Genomic DNA, 21,437 nt, shown 5'->3' on the forward strand with positions numbered 1-21,437 from the left:
AAAAAGTAATAAAAATATATTTTCGAGGTTGTTGCCAAAATCGGGAAGAAAATGTTGCCAAAAACGGGTGTTGCCAAAATCGGGGGTAGATAAAAACGGGTGTTGCCAAAATCGAGATGGGACTGTACTAGCATCTTTAATTAAGATGTGGACTATTGAGGTGAGTGCATAAGATTATATCGCGCACCTCCTGTTTCTTCGACAAAACTACTGGAAATTTCGCAATGAAACTCACGCAGAATAAATAACACATGCTGGAACCGTTGTACACAAAGTTTTATTACAATTAACCCAGGTGGCGAAATGTTATCGACATTTGAAAGTGATGCATTTTTTCCGTACACCCTTTATTCTTAAAGCTTCAGAAGTAATAATATGTCGATTTCTATATAAAGAAGAAATTAGGCTCAAAATGTTTATTCTTGCTCAGTTTTCATGGAGATCACTGTATTTTTTCCATTTTCCACTCCTCCACCACTTGGACAAAAAATATTAAATATTTGTAACGGCCTTAATGGATCGATTAAAGTTAATAGCATTTGTTTTATTTTTTTATATATCATGAATGATGATAATCAATGCGGAACGAATGTTATGCGGACAAACATGAATACTGATTGCATCTAGTATGGGCTTCACTGCTTATTGATACAGACAAATATTCTTTCTCGGTACAGAATGGATCCTGGCTCAATAACCGATGGACTTGGGGGATTAGTAAAGGTAAGCTGTCGCTCATCAATAAAATGTGAATTTTCATCGAGAAAAAAACATTACAGATGGTAACCAATATGCTGCAGCAGGTGTTCAATGCCACGGCCGCTCCTCTTCTGCAACGAATCATCCAACGACCGACGGAAAATCCATTAGCTGAGTGGATTTGATATTTTATATTAGTATGTAGCATGGCTGCATAGGCTATCGATATAGGGCCCGATTAAGTGTTTCCATATCGTTCAGAATCAGCTCCAAATGGCGAAGCGATCGACGAAAGTGGCGTTCCACCATTGTTCGTAGTAACCGTCCAAGTGTGTGCTAAATTTGAATGTGAAAAAATGTATGTTTAATTAAATATGTGAGAGAAATTTTCAATACAAAAATGCATCCTAATTAATTCTTAAAATTACCAAGACTAGCTTTAAATCATAGTGTCGTTAATGTTGTCCATCTTGAGTTCAAGCGAATTTAGTATCTACATTAGACGATTTAATGTTTTTGGGCTATTTTTAATAAAAAAAAACGAACTAGAGATATAAACGTTGGAAATCATCGCAACAACCTCTAAACGGAAGCTTTTGGTGCACTCTACAAGTCTTGTGAACATCGTGATTCATTCCGTTCACGTTTTGGCCATGTTAAAGTGATTTTCAAGCTTTAAGGTGAATAAAAAACTGATTCCTCAAAAGTCGTTGTTCCACAAAATTCTTGAATGTATAATAAATCATTGGTAATTTACCATATTATTATTTCTCTTTTTTTCTTGAACATTTGAGTATGACTATTGCCAATATGCGACTTACCGTTAAATTCTTAAAAATCAGAAGCTTAACCTTTGTCATAAATTTGCACGTTAGGATTTCGTTAAACAAGTTGTTCGAACAAAGAAACTTTGATTTCACTTGTTACTAGAATGCACTCAATGGTAAAAACATACAGACATAGGGTGCAATGAGCCAAGTTTGGAAGACGTTTGTTGTAAGCATCAAATATCATATAATTTGATGTAGGTTTTGGTCGAAAAATTAGTTTGAAGAAATCCTAACGTGCAAGTTTATGACAAATGTTCAGCTCTTGATTTTTATAAAATTATACGGTAAGTCGCATATTGGCAATTATATTACTCAAATTTCTGGGAATAAAGAGAAATAATAATATAGAAAATAAACAATGAGGGCCCTCCTTAGCCGTGCGGTAAGACGCGCGGCTACAAAGCAAGACCATGCTGAGGGTGGCTGGGTTCGATTCCTGGTGCCGGTCTAGGCAATTTTCGGATGGGAAATTGTCTCGACTTTCCTGGGCATAAAAGTATCATCGTGTTAGCCTCATGATATACGAATGCAAAAATGGTAACCTGGCTTAGAAACCTCGCAGTTAATAACTGTGGAAGCGCTTAATGAACACTAAGCTGCGAGGCGGCTCTGCCCCAGTGTGGGGATGTAATGCCAATAAGAAGAAGAAGAAGCAATGATTTGTAATAAATACAAGAATTTTGTAGAACAACGACTTTCAGGGGAAACAGTGTTTTTATGCACTTAAAAGCTCGAAAATCACTTTAACATGGTCAAATCGTGAACGGAACGGATCGCAATGTTCACAAGACTTGTAGAGCACATTGAAAGATTCAGTTTAAAGGTTGTTGGGATGATTTTTGCCGTTTATATCTTGCTAGGTTATATTGCTAGATTTTTTTCCAAATTGAAAACATCCCAAAAACACTAAATCGACTTGAGCCACCTCGAAATTTTATCCGAATCAGCTGAAAATTTGACAGGAGGCTTATTTTAGTATAAGAATTGTGATTCTGACCGGTTGAATTTTCGATAGGTACTTTCTGAAAACATGAATAGGTCTAATCTACATATTGCTTTATTGTGTTTAAAAGAAAAAAAATCCAGATGATTTTGTTAAATGGAGCTGTTTTTACAGGCATATAGATCTGTTACTGATTTCTAAAGCATCATTTAAGAAATTCTACAAAATGTTTGACTATCTTACAACATGAACATACCGTGTTGCACATGTCAAAGAAATATCAAAACTACTCAAAGCTCTGCCGTAAATTTATTCAACTAAAGTACTTCCACCATACACCAAAAATACGTCGCATAATCCAGACAGAGCTTCTCTCTCCATTATTTTAGCTTTCAATTCCCAGACACTAATCGCCTATGGCTGTACGTGACATGTCATACGTTCACTTTTTTCACATCTTTCTGGCCCAGCATTGGATCCTTCCATCATTAGAAACGACCTACTCCACAGGGCCAAGCGACAGCAAAAAGGGCTGGACATCAAAACTACGGAAAGCGCTCTTCAGAAGTGACAGCCACACACACAAATAAAAAACATAAGTACTTCAGTAAACTATGCATTCCCGTCTGGTTTCGAAGTTTGCCTAGTCTACTCGGAAAAGGCAGAATTTAGAAAGGCATAAATTTTCCAGTTTGGCGTTAAGTGGAATCTTTTTCTGAGTGAGTTTTCTACACACATACTTTGCTCACAGTTGACTTGTTTTCGAACGCAGATGGGAATCCATAAAATATATTGAAATGTTTTTTTTTTCGATATTTAAGAATACGACCATACTTATGTCTTGTTTAAATTCGATTGTATATAAACTAAACATCTCTATCGAATTGATTTTTTTATGTGCATCCACGTACATGTGTCATGCTTATCAAAGAAATAATAAAAATATAATGTGTGCAATGAAGGCATCCAATGCATCCAGTTGTGGAAACTAATAATGACCATCATCCAACATAAACGGTTAAGATATCAAAAACGTTTCAGGATATCCGGATATCCTATAATTATGATACCATTTTTCCTAATAAGCAGAACGTCGACGAAAAATTATAGTCAACGTTTTCCTACTGATTATTCATAAGGTTCTAGTCTATTGTCTTGAATATGATATGGGATCACACCATTGAATATTGCACCAATTTCCAATTTCCAAGCCAATTGACAAAATATGGCCATCCAACGATTTGAAACGAAACGATTTCCAAAGGGCATTTGCTGTTATTTGGTCTTATAGTTTATTTCAAATGTTAGCATCCAGCAACAAGAGACAACATCCATCATTGAATATCCTTTTGCAAGATCGAAAATAAAAACATTCTGAAGGAAACTCGAACCGGATTTCGAAGGAAATCTGACAAGAACTAAGAAGCAAATTAGAATCGAATTTCGAATTCCGAACCAGATTTCGAACGGAAATTAAACCAAATTTTGAATAAAATTTCAACCGAGCTTTGAATGAAATCCGAATCGGATTTCGAATGAAATGGAAACCTTTGGATTTTGAATGATTTCCGAATTAAATTTTGAACGATGTTTGAATAGAATTTTGAATGAAATCCGAACTGGATTTAAAATGAAATCCGAACCAGATTTCGAATGAAATCCGTACTGAATTTCGAAGAAAACTCGAATCAGATTTTGTAGCAAAGCTTAGCAGAACTTTCAAGCAAATAGGAATCGGATTTCAAAATTCTTCTGAACCAGATTCCGAATGAAATCCGAACCGTATTTGAAATAAGATCCGAACCGGATGTCGAACGGAATTCGAATTTAATCAAACCTAATCGGATTGCGAAGCGAATCTAAATCGCATTTCGAAGAGAAATTAGAACCGGATTGCGAAGGGAATTAAAACTGGATTTTGATAAAACCCATTTTAAGATTTCAACGAATTGAATTTTGAAAGAAGTCCAAACCAGAATTCGATGCTAACCCGAATCTGATCACGAAGCAAATCTGAACTGTATTTCGAATGAATTCTGACCTGATTCGCAAAGAAATTTCGAAACGGATTTTCAGAGAAATCTTAACCAGATGTCGATGCTATTCCAAGCAGCCAGATGTCGATGCTATTCCATTTCATTCGAAACCCAGTAAGGATTTCATACAAAATCCAGTTTAGATTTCATTCGAAATCTGGTTGGGATTTCATTCGAAATTCGGATGGTATTTCATTTGAAATCCAGTTAGGATTTCATTTGAAATCCGAATAGGATTTCATTCGAAATCCTGTTCGGTTTTCATTCCAAATCCGGTTCGGATTTCATTCGAAATCCGGTTCGGATTTCATTCAAAATCCGGATAGGATTTCATTTAAAATCCTTGTCGGATTTCATTCGAAATCCGGGTCGAATCTCATTCGAAATCCAATTCGAATTTCATTCGAAATCCGGTTCGAATTTCATTCGAAATCCGGTTCGAATTTCATTCGAAATCCGGTTCGAATTTAATTCGAAATCCGGTTTGGATTTCATTCCAAATCCGGTTCGGATTTCCTTCGGAATCCGGTTCGAATTTCCTTCAGAATCCGGTTCGGATTTCCTTCGGAATCCGGTTCGGATTTCCTTCGGAATCGCTCGGATTTCTTTCGAAATCTGGTTCGGATTAAATTCAAAATCCGGTTCGAATTTCATTCGAAATCCGATTTGGATTTCATTCGAAGTCCGGTTCGGATTTCATTCGAAATCCGGTTCGGGTTTTATTCGAAAGCCGGTTCGGATTTCATTCGAAACCCGGTTCGGATTTAAATCGAAATCATGTTCGGGTTTAGTTCGCAATCCGGTTCGGATTGCTAACTAAATCCGAACATGATTTCGATTTAAATCCGAGACGGATTTCGAATAAATTCCGAGCCAGATTTCGATTATAATCCGAACTGGATTTCGAATAAAATCCCAACCGAATTTCGAATGAAGTCCCAACCGGATTTCAGATGAAATTTCGAATAAAATATAAACCGGATTTCAAATGAAATCCGAACAGGAATTCAAATGAATTCCGAACCGGATTCCAAATGAAATCCGAACCGAATTTCAAATAAAATCCGAACCTAATTTCAAATGAAATCCGAACCGGATTTCGAATGAAATCCAAACCAGATATCGAATGAAATCCGAATCGGATTGCAAAAGAAATCCGAACCGGATTTCGAATGAAATCCGAATCTGATTTCGAATGAATTCCGAAACGGATTTCGAATGAAATCCGAACTGCATTTCGAATGAAATCCGAACCATATTTCGAATGAAATCTGAACCGGATTTTGAATGAAATCCGAACCGGCTTTCGAATGAAATCCGAACCGGATTTCGAATGAAATCCGACCCGGATTTCGAATGAAATCCGAACTGCATTTCGATTGAAATCCCAACAGGATTTCGAATGAAGTTCCAACCGGATTTCAAAAAAAAAAAATTGGAATGAAATCCGAACCGGATTTCGAATGAAATCCGAATCTGATTTTAAATGAAATCCAAACGGGATTTCGAATTAAATCACAACCGGATTTCGAATGAAATCCCATGCGGATTTCGTATGAAATCCAATCCGGACTTCGTGTGCAATCCCAATCGGATTTCATTTCATTCGAAACCCAGTTAGGATTTCATACGAAATCCAGTTTAGATTTCATTCGAAACCCGGGTGGGATTTCATTCGAAATCCGGAAGGTATTTCATTTGAAATCCAGTTGGGATTTCATTTGAAATCCGAATAGGATTTCATTCGAAATCCTGTTCGGTTTTCATTCCAAATCCGGTTCGGATTTCATTCGAAATCCGGTTCGGATTTCATTCAAAATCCGGATAGGATTTCATTTAAAATCCTTGGTTCGGATTTCATTCGAAATCCGGTTCGAATTACATTCGAAATCCGGTTCGGATTTCATTCGAAATCCGGTTCGGATTTCATTCGAAATCCGGTTCGGATTTCATTCGAAATCCGGTTCGGATTTCATTCGAAATCCGGTTCGGATTTCATTCGAAATCCGGTTCGGATTTCATTCGAAATCCGGTTCGGATTTCATTCGAAATCCGTTTCGGATCTCATTCGAAATCCGGGTCGGATTTCATTCGAAATCGCTCGGATTTCTTTCGAAATCTGGTTCGGATTAAATTCAAAATCCGGTTCGAATTTCATTCGAAATCCGATTTGGATTTCATTCGAAGTCCGGCTCGGATTTCATTCGAAATCCGGTTCGGATTTCATTCGAAACCCGGTTCGGATTTCATTCGAAACCCGGTTCGGATTTAAATCGAAATCATGTTCGGGTTTAGTTCGCAATCCAGTTCGGATTGCTAACTAAACTCGAACATGATTTCGATTTAAATCCGAGACGGATTTCGAATGAATTTCGAACCAGATTTCGAATATAATCCGAACTGGATTTCGAATAAAATCCCAACCGAATTTCGAATGAAGTCCCAACCGGATTTCAGATGAAATTTCGAATGAAATCCGAACCGGATTTCAAATGAAGTCCGAACCGGATTTCAAATGAATTCCGAACCGGATTCCAAATGAAATCCGAACCGAATTTCAAATAAAATCCGAACCTAATTTCAAATGAAATCCGAACCGGATTTCGAATGAAATCCAAACCAGATATCGAATGAAATCCGAACCGGATTGCAAAAGAAATCCGAACCGGATTTCGAATAAAATCCAAACCGGATTTGGAATGAAATCCGAACCGAATTTCGAATAGAATCCGAACCGAATTTCGAATGAAATCCGAACCGAATTTCGAATGAAATCCGAACCGAATTTCGAATGAAATCCAAACCGCATTTCGAATTAAATCCCAACAGGATTTCGAATGAAGTTCCAACCGGATTTCAAAAAAAAAATTTGGAATGAAATCCGATCCGGATTTCGAATGAAATCCGAAACTGATTTCGAATGAAATCCAAACGGGATTCCGAATGAAATCCCAAGCGGATTTCGTACGAAATCCAATCCGGACTTCGTGTGCAATCCCAATCGGATTTCAAATAGAATCCCAACCGGATTTCGAATGACTTCCGAACCGGATTTAGAATGAAATCCCAACCGGATTTCGAAAGAAATTCCAACCTGATTTCGAGTGAAATCCAAACCGGATTACGAATGAAATCCTAACCGGATTTCAAATGAAATATCGTATGAAATCCGAATCCTGTTTCGTATGGAATTCGAACCGGATTTAGAATGAAATCCAAATAGGATTTTGAATGTAACCCAAACCGGATTTCGAATGAAATCCTAACCGGATTTCGAGTAAAATCCGAAATATATTTTGAATGAAATCCGAACCGAATTTCAAATGAAATCCGAACCGGATTTCGAATGAAATCCAAACCGGATATCGAATGAAATCCGAACCGGATTTGGATTGAAATCCCATCCGGATTTTTAATGAAATTTCGTATGCAATCCGAGCTGGATTTCGTATGAAATCCGTACCGGAGTTCGAATGAAGTCCAAATCGGATTCGGAATGAAATCCGAACCGAATGTCGAATGAAATCCCAACCGGATTTCGAATTAAATCCGAACCAGATTGCGAATTAAATCGGAACAGGAATTTGAATTAAATCCGAACCGGATTACGAATGAAATCCGAACCGGATTTCGAATGAAATCCGAACCGGATTTCGAATGAAATCCGAACCGGATTTCGAATGAAATCCGAACCGGATTTCGAATGAAATCCGAACCGGATTTCGAATGAAATCCGAACCGGATTTCGAATGAAATCCGAACCGGATTTCGAATGAAATCCGAACCGGATTTCGAATGAAATCCGAACCGGATTTCGAATGAAATTCGAATCGGATTTCGAATGGAATCCGAACCGGATTTCGAATGAAATCCGAACCGGATTTCGAATGAAATTCGAACCGGATTTCGAATGAAATCCGAACCGGTTTTCGAATGAAATCCGATCCGGATTTTGAATGAAATCCGAAACGGATTTCGAATGAAATCCGAAACGGATTTCGAATGAAATCCGAACGGGATTTGGAATGAAAACCGAACTGGATTTCGAATGAAATCCTATTCGGATTTAATTCGAAATTTCATCTGAAATCCGGTTGGGACTTCATTCGAAATTCGGTTGGGATTTTATTCGAAATCCAGTTCGGATTATATTCGAAATCTCGATTATATTCGAACCAAATGTCGAATGAAATCCGAACCGGCTTTCGAATGAAATCCGAACCGGATTTCGAATAAAATCCGAACCGGATTGCGAATTAAATCGGAACCGGAATTTGAATTAAATCCGATGCGGATTTCGAATGAAATCCAAAGCGGATTCCGAATGAAATCCGAATCGTATTTGGAATGAAATTCGAACCGGATTTCGATTGAAATCTGAACAAATGTCGAATGAAATCCCAACCAGATTTCGAATGAAATCCAAACCGGATTTCGAATGAAACCCAAACCGGATTTCGAATGAAACCCAAACCGGATTTCGAATGAATTCCGAACCGGATTTCGAATGAATTCCGAATCTGATTTCGAATGAATTCCGAAACGGATTTCGAATGAAATCCGAATCGGATTTCTTATGAAATCCGAATCGGAATTCGATTGAAATCCGAACAGCATTTCGAATGAAATTCGAACCATATTTCGAATGAAATCCGAACCGGATTTTGAATGAAATCCAAACCGGATTTTGAATGAAATCCGAACCGGCTTTCGAATGAAATCCGAACCGGATTTCGAATGAAATCCGAACCGGACTTCGAATGAAATCCAAATCGGATTTCGGATGAGCTTCGAACAGGATTTCGAATTAAATCCGAACCGTATTTCGAATGAATTCCTTCGAATGAAATCCAAACCAGATTTCAAATGAAATCCGAACCAGATTTCAAATGAAATCCCAATCGGGTTTCGAATGGAATCTCAACCGGATTTTGAATGAAATCCGAAACGGAAATCGAATGAAATCCGAAATTGGATTTCGAATTAAACCCGAACCGGATTTTGAATTAAATCCGACCTGGATTTCGAATGAAATCCGACCCGGATTTCGAATGAAATACGAACCGGATTTCGAATTAAACCCGAACCGGATTTGAAATAAAATCCGAACCGGATTTCGAATGAAAATCGAGCCAGATTTCTAATGAAATCCCAACGGGATTTCGAATGAAATCCGAATCGAATTTCGAATGAAATCCGAACCGGATTTCGAATGAAATCCAAACGGGATTCCGAATTAAATCACAACCGAATTTCGAATGAAATCCAGACCGGATTCGAATTAAATTCGAATCGGATTTCGAATGGAATCGAACCGGATTTCGAATGAAATCGAACCGGATTTCGAATGAAATTCGAACGGATTTCGAATGAAATCCGAACCGGTTTTCGAATGAAATCCGATCCGGATTTTGAATGAAATCCGAAACGGATTTCGAATGAAATCCGAACCGGATTTGGAATGAAAACCGAACTGGATTTCGAATGAAATCCTATTCGGATTTAATTCGAAATTTCATCTGAAATCCGGTTGGGACTTCATTCGAAATTCGGTTGGGATTTTATTCGAAATCCAGTTCGGATTATATTCGAAATCTGGTTCGTATCGGATTTAAATCGAAATCATGTTCGGGTTTAGTTCGCATTCCGGTTCGGATTTTATTCGAAATCCAGTCCGAATTTCATTCGGAATCCGGTTCGGATTTCTTTCCGAATCCGATTCGGATTTCATACGAAATCCAGTTCGGATTGCATACGAAATTTTATTCAAAATCCGGTTGGGATTTCATTCCAAATTCGGATCGGATTTCATTAGAAATCTGGCTCGATTTTCATTCGAAATCCGGTTCGGATTTTATTTCAAATCCGGTTTGGATTTCATTCGAAATCTAGTTCGGATTTTATATAAAACCGAGTTAGGATCGAATTTTCATTCGGTTGGGATTCAATTCGAAATCTAATTCGGGTTTCATTCGAAATCCGGTTTAGATTTTATTCAAAATCCGGTTTGGATTTCATCCGAAATTTGATTCGGATTTTATTCGAAATCCGATTCGGATTTTATTCGAAATCCGTTTCGGATTTCATTCGAAATCCGGCTCGTATTTTATTCGAAATCTGGTTTGTATTTTATTTGAAATCCGGTTCGGATTTAAATCGATATCCGGTTCGAATCTCATTCGAAATCCTGTTCAGATTTCATTCCAAATCCGATTCGTATTTCATTGAAATCTGGTTTGGATTTCATACAAAATCCAGTTCGGATTTCATACGAAATTTTATTCGAAATCGAATTTTCATTCGGTTTGAATTTGATCGGAAATTCGTTTCGGTTTTCATTCGAAATCCTTTTTGAATTTCATTTGAAATCCGGAAAGCATTTCATTCGAAATCCGGTTCGGAATCCACACGAAATCCAGTTTGGATTTCCTTCGAAATCCGGGTCGAATTTGCTATGAAATTCTACCCAGATTTGCTTCGAAATCCGGTTTTAGTTTCTTTTTCGGATTACTTTCTAAGTTCATTTTAGATTTCTTTCAAATCCCGGTTAGGTTTACTTTAGAATCCGGTCATTATTTCGCAATCCAGTTAAGATTTTTCTCGAAATCCGGTTTGGATTTCCATCGAATTCCGGTTCGTATGTCCTTCAACTTTATCAGGTTCAGATTCCTATATATATATATATATATATATATATATATATATATATATATATATATATATATATATATATGGTGCAGATGTTTATTCTGGAAGTTCCACAAGAATTTCTTTGAAGTTCTTCTTCTTCTTCTTCTTGTGTTTCAAAGAAGTTATTAAATCGGAGTGATAAATTATAGCACGGTGGTGTGATGAATTTTTAGAGGCGATGAGGATGTGACGTGACGCCAAAAGCTGTCGGCGGCGCGCACCAGTACTGAAGGTATTCGATTGGTCAATCTGGTCACAATTCAGAACATCCAGGCTGGATCCTTGATGAAATGGTCTTTTCTGGTAGGCTCTGAAACCAGACTTGCGGCGTATTGCCTATTGCGTCGAATTAAATATTTTTGTACGATGATCGTAATATGAAAAGTGTTTTATAGTGGCGTATTATCAATCTTGTCAGGTCTGTTTAGAGTCCCACATAAAAATGTCTTTTATCTTTCAGGATGATGGTAATATTTCGGCGTACAGTCTTTGTTTCATGCTCGTGTACAGTCCGATTATAAAAGTTATATTTTCCTGAGGATGTTCCAAGAAATCTAGGTGGATTGAAATTAAAGACATTTTTGCGACGAAATTAAGTGTTTCTAGTTGTAATTCCAATTTCAGCTCAGAAGGATTTGGGAAAACGAAAAATTGTGTGAGCGTCTGTCGTCATCTGTCGCAATGTCTCCAAAGCATTGTAAAACCCTTTGAAGTAGGATTCGTTTAGTCCGGTCTGCTTCACTTTTCCAGAAACGAATCTGCTACAAGGTTTCAGTTCCATGCAAAAGGATAATAATTTGGTGCGCATCCTCCATCCCATGCTTTTATGCAGAAAAGAAACTGCACAAAATTCAGCTGCTCTAGCCAAGCCTACCAGTAACAGTAAAGAGGTTTGGAAAACGCCCAAAATTATTCCATAATCACCTGAAATAAAAATGAATTATGCTTGAAATAAAACTTCAAACTGAGGCTACTCCGGCCGTTCTCCGGCTGTAGCCAATCCTGGGCTGGAAGCTGCCGCTGATGATGATGATGGGAACGATGGTGCTCCACGTTGCCACTAATGACATTTGCGGTGGGTTCCCCGGCTCCGTCGCACCTGTCATCCATGACCTTGCGGCGCTTCTCCGGTTGACGCTCTGCTTCTTGCCGACAAGCACTGCAGCGGCAACATCCACCGCAAGGATGTTGATGATGATGGCGATGCTGACGACCACCATCGCCATTATGAACACCCGTTTGCGGTGGCAATTTCGTGGACGATGACGACGACGACGACTCCGGATCCGGGGCTAGTTCGATGGGAAAACTTTCGTTGTAGCTGTAGTTATTGCTGCTTCTGGTATCGATGATGATGGTGTTCTGTGGCTCATTTGGCACAGAAGGTCGCTCCGTCGGTGGTTTATCACCGGTAGCGGATGATGGCTGCCGATTGCGGTGGCTGAAGAACCAAAATTCCAGGCGTGGCCGGAGGAAGTCCGTTCGGGATTCCAGGGCGATGTGATGGTATGGAATGTAGTCGGTTACGTTGAAGTGCAGTATTGTGGAAGAATCTAGAGGTAAACAGGATGCGTAAAGAATAAACTGTTCATTAGAGAAATTATGAATGCATTTACCTATGACAGTTTTGTATGTTTTACCAATGCCCAATGGACGATGATCGCTTGCGATGAACGATACAATACTCATCCACTTCGGAAGCAAACGAAATTAAGATGCGAAAGAAATGTATTAATAAAGGGGAAGACGCTTTTCAACCGAATTTCTTATTTTTGCCTTTCTCGTACAACAAAGTTGTGCCGAAAGCCTATTCTCTCTGATTACGAACTTTTTATAGAAGCCTCGAAGACCCATAGTAGAAGTTTCACTCGACAGGGAGCAAAGCATAGCTGATCAGTATTTGATAACGATTGACCGTTGCGTTTAAAAGTTAGGAAGAAAATGGTACAACATACCATATTAGCGCAGCGCCATGTAATGTTGGTCTTACTTACCTATACTTATGAGGGTCGTACACTCCGTGTTGTCGGGAGCAAAACCGAATGTAATGTCATATACCAGGTCACTCGTTCTTGGGCCGCCAGTCTCCCTGCACACCTGCCGCACGCGCATCTTCCTTGATTGCACACAGCAGGTGAATGCGGGTTCAACCCCGGAACAGACGTGCTCTTCCAGGTTCTCTGCTAAACATGACTTTGCTTGTCTCTCTTCCGGCATATGCACTACATATCCAGCCTTCTGGAATCTGCAGTGGAAACACGTCTTTTCACCTCGCAGTTAATGTCAATGCATTCGTCGACAACCTTAAATCGCATCCCATCCATTTCTACCTCTGGACTGTTTAGACTGCCTCGTTTTGTGCTAGCCACAAGGTACTTAGTTTTGACAGTGTTTATTTATCAGCCCAATACTTTCAGTCTCCCAATCAAAAAGCACAGAAGCCTCTTAAGTCTTCAGTCTTCCACTGCGCTGCGATCTACACCAATGATGTCGATGTCATCCGCAAAACCAAGGAGCGTGTAAGACTTGCTGATGATGGTTCCGTTTCTTCTCACACATCTTCGGATTGCAACTTCCAAAGTTATGTTGCATAGCAGAATAGAGAGCGTATCGCCCAGCTTCAATCCATCTAACCTCACGAACGAATCGAATGTTTCACCAGATATTCCGACGTTCGATTTAAATCCATCCAGTGTCGCACGAATCAGACTAATCAGATGATGAGTTCGCAAGTTGTTTTCCCGGAATTTATTAGGGATTTGTGGCAGAGTAAATATCTGGTCCATTGTTGATCGTCCTTCTCGAAATTCGTCTCGATATTCGCCGACAAAGGTCTCCGCAAACGGACGGGAGATTACCTTGTAGGTGGATTTGAGGAGTGTTATACCTCGATAATAAGCATAATCGAGTTTATGCTCTTTCTTTTCAATTACTTGGTGGATTTTTTTCATTCGGCCGGTCACTTCCAACTTTTAGAAGCTCGGCCAGGATTATGTCCTTCCCAGTGGCCCTACCGTTTTCAGCTCTCAAACAGCTTTTCTCGCTTTGGTTAGCGTTGGTAGTTCCAATGCTTGTCCATCATCCTCAATCCTGATTCTGTTTGTGCCCTCTCTGTCAGTGTTGCGACGGATACGACAGAAGGTTTTTTGGACGCCTCTGTATCAAACCCGTTTTTTTCTGGGAGAATGCTTTAAGCTGTGGATTTTTATTTTTCATTATTTAAAACTAGGGTACATAATTTTTCACTACCGTACCACTTTGGCAACCGGTCGCTAGAACACTCCATTTGAAGTATGTACCTCTACTTTACGTGCCCGACCGTCTTTGCCAGGAATCGCCTTGACAATCTTTCCACGAGTCCAGCTGTTCCGCACACCTTCATCGACAACCAAGTCTCCAACGCTGACCGGTTTGACATTGTCGAACCATTTCGTACGACGGCAGATCATCGGCAGATAACCTTTGATCCACTTTGTCTAAAATTCATCCAGTTGACTCCGTATTTGGTTCCAGTTGGTCCTGAGTTTACGTCCACTGTCTGCGTTGGCTGAACTACACCGCTAGAGCTTAACATAAGGAAATGGTTGGGTGTGAGCGCGTCATCATCTTCCGTTTCTAACGGTACAAAGGTCAGAAGTGTCTGGAAGGTTTATTCATTCGGTGTTCTGCTGACGGATATTGTTTCCAAAGTATACTTCACCGTTCGTACCAAGCGTTCCCATGCTCCACCCATGTGTGGTGCCGCTGGAGGATTAAAACGCCCTTGGGTATCATGGTTAGTGAAGATTCCAGCTTATTCACGATTTACTGCCGAAACTTCGATACGTAATTCCCGGCTCGCACCGATGAAGTTGGTGCCCTAATAGCTGTAAATCTCCTGCCGTTCTCCTCTCCTAGCTATGAATTTCCGGATAGCCATCTTGCAAGTCTCGCTGGATAAACTGTAGGCCACCTCTAGATGAACGGCTCGCACAGTCAAATAAGTTATTACGACAATCCATAGTTTAACATTGCTCCTTCCAATACAAATTAAAAAAGGTCCCACAGTAATCAATGTCGATGAAGCTAAACGGTCGAACGTATGGGGTTACTCTAGCAGCTGGCTGCGGTGCCATCCGTGGGATTTGGGGAACAGCATGATACACCGCGCACCAAGCACATTCCCTGGCTATTTTTCGTACAAGAGTCCTTAAACTGGGAATATAGTAGATCTGTCGAAGCGTAACATTGATGGAAGAATTCAATGACTAACTCAGTAAAGCGGTGGTTTTTCGGAAGAATTACGGGGAACTTGGGTTTGTATGGAACAAATTTAGCTGCCCTAATTCGCCCTTCAATACGCAAGACCCATTTTTCATCCAGGAACACCGACAGCTTGCGCAGTGGGCTGCTCTTCTCCAGCCGATTGGCTTGCTCTGGTGGCAACTGTTGATTTTTTCGTACTGTTGACAGCTAGAGTACTCTTCGGCTTGAACAAACCGCACCATTGCATTTTCTGCATTCAATAGTTCTCACAACATTCAGAATCAGCTCTCCGGTAACGATCTATAAAGCGTTGAAAATAACCCACAGTTCACAACAGCCGTTCATGTTTGGAGAATCGGCTCTATTGATTTAGAGATTCCGCAGCAACTCAATGGTGAGCTTGAGCCGTACGCATTTCTTCTGGAGTATTCGGTGGTGACGACTCTTTCAATGGTCATTCAGATTCATCCTTGGAAAGAAATTCAGGTCTTACATGTGGGATACATAGCGAATTATTCATATGATCATTTGTACTACTACCTTACCGATCATTGATGAGAAATATATGATTATTTAACATACGAGAGTTTTGTACGAACAGGTACGATAGAATTTAATACATGAAATATATAACTTTTAAAAGACAAATGGGTAATATATACTCAATACGCTTGAAATTGTTTATAGTGTAAGAGAAACCGCGATGTTATTCACTTATCTAGTTGAGTTGACGGTGGCTAAAGCATCAAAAGAAATTGAGCCAGTACACGAACCCCATATTCAGTTATAACAAAGGTGAGTTTCGTTTTATAGCGAAAATTATATTAGGGAAATTATAGCTGAAATTATATCAAATTTGAATTTCATAAGTTGTATTCAAATCGCAGTAGGCAGGAAAATAGCATAAAGTGCCACGTGAGGAAAAAAGGATTCATTCAGTGTTCTATTCTCAAACCGTGAAGTTGGTTTCTTGTTCGACCAAATAAATTTGGAAGCAATGGCATCAAAGCGATACGACATTACAAACCACCGATTGTCAGTTTGGAAGCATGGTCCTTTGCCCCATTTCGTACCCTCATCCGCAACGTTGAGCCGCGTCGGAACCCTTCGCGATTCATGTGAACTTGTTTCATCGAGAATTTCGCTGACTCTAAACGCCACAAACTGTCGATATTTCCGTTGGTCTTAATGAATCCAGGACTGCACTGTCCTAGAATCACCCCAGATTACGCGTCGGGTGATCGGCAAAGTGTAATTTTCCCGTACCGACTTCCTCAACCGTACTCCGATAATTGCAGCTTGTAACTCTAGGCAGGGCACCGACATTGGTTTTAAAGGGGCGACTTTTGGTTTTGCAGAAACAAGTGCACAGCGGGCTTGGCTGCGGTCGACAATCCGGAAATAAGTAACGCATGCGTACGCTGCCTCACTCGCGTCGACGAAAACAAGCTGTGAAGACTTTGGGGTTCACATCCAGGGAAGTAACAACGCGGAATCCTCACGTGGTTAAGATTACGGAGTACTTCCACCCAGCGCTGCCATCGATTTACCAACTCCGCTGGAATCTGTTCATCCGAGTCCACTCCTGCTCTCCAAATGTCCTGGATCAAGCACTTGCTATGAATAACAAATGCCGCCACAAGTCCAAGGGGGTCAAAAATACTCATCACGACTCTGAGGACCTGACGCTTTGTTGGTATTATCTCTTCTCCCAGCAGCTTTTGAATGTCGGGTCGAAACTTGACGGCAAATGTGAGGTTGTCGCTTTCTGGAAGCCACGTTATACCCAGGACTCGTTCCGCTTTTCGCAGTATCCAAACCTCGCTCCCGACTCGTTGAAGAATTTGTACGGAATTCGAGAGCCAGTTCCGAATTTCGAATCCCGCGCTTGCATGAATCACCTTCACTTCGAGTGCTACACGAGCTGCTTCTTCAATCGTATCCGAACTGTTCGCGTAATCATCTACGTAGGTGTTCTCCATTATGGCTGCTGATGATTCGGGAGATATGTGCTTCCATTCCTCAGCGTTTTTATTCTTTACGTATTGGGCAGAGCATGGTTAACAAATTGACCCAAACGTTGCCACGTCCATAACGTATTCCTACACTGGTTCTTCTGGATGGTTCCGCCACAAGAAGCGCTGAGCTTGCCAGTCTTCTGACCGAATAACGATCTGGTGGAACATTTCCTATATATCGCCACTAATAGCAACTTCTCGTTGACGAACCCGAAACAACACCGATGATAGCGAAGTAAGAAGGTCCAGGCCCGCCAAGAGCATCGAATTCAAGGAAACACTACCAGTTTTTGCAGCAGCGTCCCATACGACCCGAACTTTTCCGGGTTTATTAGGATTCTGCACGATTCCTAACGGCAAATACCACAATTTCCTTGAATCACTGCTGACAGCTTATTCATCGGTTAGCTTGTGCGCGTAACCTTTCGCCTGATAGTCAAGCATCTGTTGAACGTTCGCGTATAACTCCGGTTTCTTGGACAAGATGCGTTCCAAACACTTCAATCGTCTCTCCGCCAAGAATGGGTTTTTTAGGAAATTCAACACATTCATACTTCCACAACACACCAGTTTGAAATCTCCCAGTTGCCATGCGAACGGTTGTTTTTTTCCAGAATTTCGCGTGCCCTGCGATCTTCTTCGGCTTCAACTTGCGGAACCAAAGCTACGCCCATGCCGTCAGTTAAAAAAAAAACAATCTTCACAGTATCGTGCAGTTGTTGATCGGATGAGCGGGCACAAATATGGAGGAAACGATGTCCCGGTAAGCCTGTAAGACCTTCTGCTTTGTCGTACATGGTCCAACCCAACCTCGTTTTCGCCGCGACTGGTTCGCAATACTTCCCTTCTCGCTTCTTCAGTGTCAACAACAGTTTAGCATTGTCAGCGCCGATCAAGATACGAGGTGCTGCGCTAGGATAACTGTCCACAGGAAGTCCCTTGAGATCGTCGAATCTGCGCATCATTTCGGCGTAATGCAACGACTGCGGAGGTAGATCCAAGTTGTCGATCGTACGCACATAGTCCAACGAGTGCTTCCAATGTTTACCAATCGCCGATATTTCAAGCTGAACGTTTTGTGAATCTTTTTTTGTTCGTCGGATGTTTCCGGTCCATTGTAGGCACAAAGGTTCCACTTCGCCGTAAATGCCCAGCTCGTCGGCTAAGCAGGGTTGGTTTGCTCTGAGGAGTATTCAAGAGAAGGTGTAAAAACTTCTCTTTTCTCGATCTGTTACCCGAGTGTATTGTGCAGAGATACACTTTATCTTTGTATGAAGGGGCGTGCGTAGTATCCACTCTTCGTCGCACAAGTCCAAAGTGTAAAGAGTACAGGAAAATGTTAATTTGCTGTTTATCAAAATGCATACATTTAGGCTATATTCTAAATCTTCCATGTAAATACGCTGTTGTGAGCGCCTAAACATAGACCATTTTGTATACAATATCAAAACACACGCGATCGAAAATATTCTCACTCTTTATCGATCATGTTTCTCTTGGCTTCAATCACACGTACACGCTTAAAATGACTTACATATTTTTGTGTTCCGTTCACACAAAACGGGCCTCTCCTGGAACAACTCATATTATGAGTAACTACGATGTTACTCATTTTTGTGTAACCGATGGCCGATGATTTTCGGTGAGTTCATTTTACACAGCGAGAGAGCAGTCGGAAATCGAACCTAACCTCAATTGTATGTTTTCAAATTAATGTTTAAGTAAGCCAACTTTTCTATACTTATTCGGAGGCTTCTCCAATCGTTTTGATCAACAAAACAAAGTGCGATGATTGTATTCGCCACTGGCGTGCACAGGGGGGGGGCAAGGGTGGGCACTTGCCCCCCCTTCTATAAAAAAATAATTTAAAAAAAATTACCCGAAGAGTGTATTGGGAATAATAAAATAGTTTAAGATATGTATAAAAAAAATAATTTAAAAAAAGGCTACGCAGCCTTGGACGAGTTACGAAAAATGTATATTGTGCCACGTTCCGACACAGGGATTGTGTTTTCATCAGAGGAAATTACATGTTGGATATTAAGTCGTGTGATAGAAATGAGTGTCAAAGTTTACCAACGTGCGAACGTAGCAACAAGGTGCATGAAATGGTAAGATGAAACATGCTGCACCAAGATGGTGCATGGGATGGCAAAGTGGTGCACGGTTTGACCAGATGGTGCATGGTTCTGCACGGTGGCGCAGGCTGCACCAAGATGGTGGATGGGGTGGAAAAGTGGTGCACGGTTTGACCAGATGGTGCATGGTTCTGCACGGTGGCGCAGGCTGCACCAAGATGGTAGATGGGGTGGCAAAGTGGTGCACGGTTTGACCAGATGGTGCAAGGTTCTGCACGGTGGCGCAGGCTGCACCAAGATGGTGGATGGAGTGGCAAAGTGGTGCACGATTTGACCAGAAGGTGCATGGTTCTGCACGGTGGCGCATGCTGCACCAAGATGGTGCATGGGATGGCAAAGTGGTGCACGGTTTGACCAGATGGTGCATGGTTCTGCACGGTGGCGCAGGCTGCACCAAGATGGTAGATGGGGTGGCAAAGTGGTGCACGGTTTGACCAGATGGTGCATGTTTCTGCACGGTGGCGTATGCTGCACCAAGATGGTGGATGGGATGACAAAGTGATGCACGGTTTGACCAGATGGTGCATGGTTCTGCACGGTGGCGCAGGCTGCACCAAGATGGTGGATGGAGTGGCAAAGTGGTGCACGGTTTGACCAGATGGTGCATGGTTCTGCACGGTGGCGCATGCTGCACCAAGATGGTGGATGGGGTGGCAAAGTGGTGCACGGTTTGACCAGAAGGTGCATGGTTCTGCACGGTGGCGCATGCTGCACCAAGATGGTGCATGGGATGGCAAAGTGGTGCACGGTTTGACCAGATGGTGCATGGTTCTGCACGGTGGCGCAGGCTGCACCAAGATGGTGGATGATGTGGAAAAGTGGTGCACGGTTTGACCAGATGGTGCATGGTTCTGCACGGTGGCGCAGGCTGCACCAAGATGGTGGATGGGGTGGCAAAGTGGTGCACGGTTTGACCAGATGGTGCATGGTTCTGCACGGTGGCGCAGGCTGCACCAAGATGGTGGATGGGGTGGAAAAGTGGTGCACGGTTTGACCAGATGGTGCATGGTTCTGCACGGTGGCGCATGCTGCACCAAGATGGTAGATGGGGTGGCAAAGTGGTGCACGGTTTGACCAGATGGTGCAAGGTTCTGCACGGTGGCGCAGGCTGCACCAAGATGGTGGATGGAGTGGCAAAGTGGTGCACGGTTTGACCAGATGGTGCATGGTTCTGCACGGTGGCGCATGCTGCACCAAGATGGTGCATGGGATGGCAAAGTGGTGCACGGTTTGACCAGATGGTGCATGGTTCTGCACGGTGGCGCAGGCTGCACCAAGATGGTAGATGGGGTGGCAAAGTGGTGCACGGTTTGACCAGATGGTGCAAGGTTCTGCACGGTGGCGCAGGCTGCACCAAGATGGTGGATGGGGTGGCAAAGTGGTGCACGGTTTGACCAGAAGGTGCATGGTTCTGCACGGTGGCGCATGCTGCACCAAGATGGTGCATGGGATGGCAAAGTGGTGCACGGTTTGACCAGATGGTGCATGGTTCTGCACGGTGGCGCAGGCTGCACCAAGATGGTGGATGGAGTGGCAAAGTGGTGCACGGTTTGACCAGATGGTGCATGGTTCTGCACGGTGGCGCATGCTGCACCAAGATGGTGGATGGAGTGGCAAAGTGGTGCACGGTTTGACCAGATGGTGCATGGTTCTGCACGGTGGCGCATGCTGCACCAAGATGGTGGATGGAGTGGCAAAGTGGTGCACGGTTTGACCAGATGGTGCATGGTTCTGCACGGTGGCGCATGCTGCACCAAGATGGTGGATGGGGTGGCAAAGTGGTGCACGGTTTGACCAGATGGTGCATGGTTCTGCACGGTGGCGCAGGCTGCACCAAG

General features: G+C 41.8%; 1 protein-coding gene across 4 annotated transcripts in view; it reads right to left on the minus strand.

Moving 5' to 3' along the window:
* Positions 1-259: 259 nt before the first annotated feature.
* Positions 260-21,437, minus strand: part of LOC134214455 (uncharacterized) — a 63,528-nt gene continuing 42,350 nt past the window's right edge. For all 4 annotated transcript variants that reach the window (XM_062693821.1, XM_062693822.1, XM_062693824.1 and 1 more), the window contains 3 exons: positions 12,815-12,890; positions 12,123-12,751; positions 260-1,035 (listed from right to left, as the gene is read on the minus strand). In XM_062693821.1, coding sequence (XP_062549805.1) covers positions 919-1,035; positions 12,123-12,751; positions 12,815-12,890 — 822 coding nt within the window. In that variant the 3' untranslated portion in view covers positions 260-918. The remainder of the gene's footprint in view (positions 1,036-12,122; positions 12,752-12,814; positions 12,891-21,437) is intronic.

The sequence above is a fragment of the Armigeres subalbatus genome, chromosome 2 (assembly GCF_024139115.2).
Source record: "Armigeres subalbatus isolate Guangzhou_Male chromosome 2, GZ_Asu_2, whole genome shotgun sequence".
Lineage (NCBI taxonomy): Eukaryota > Metazoa > Arthropoda > Insecta > Diptera > Culicidae > Armigeres > Armigeres subalbatus.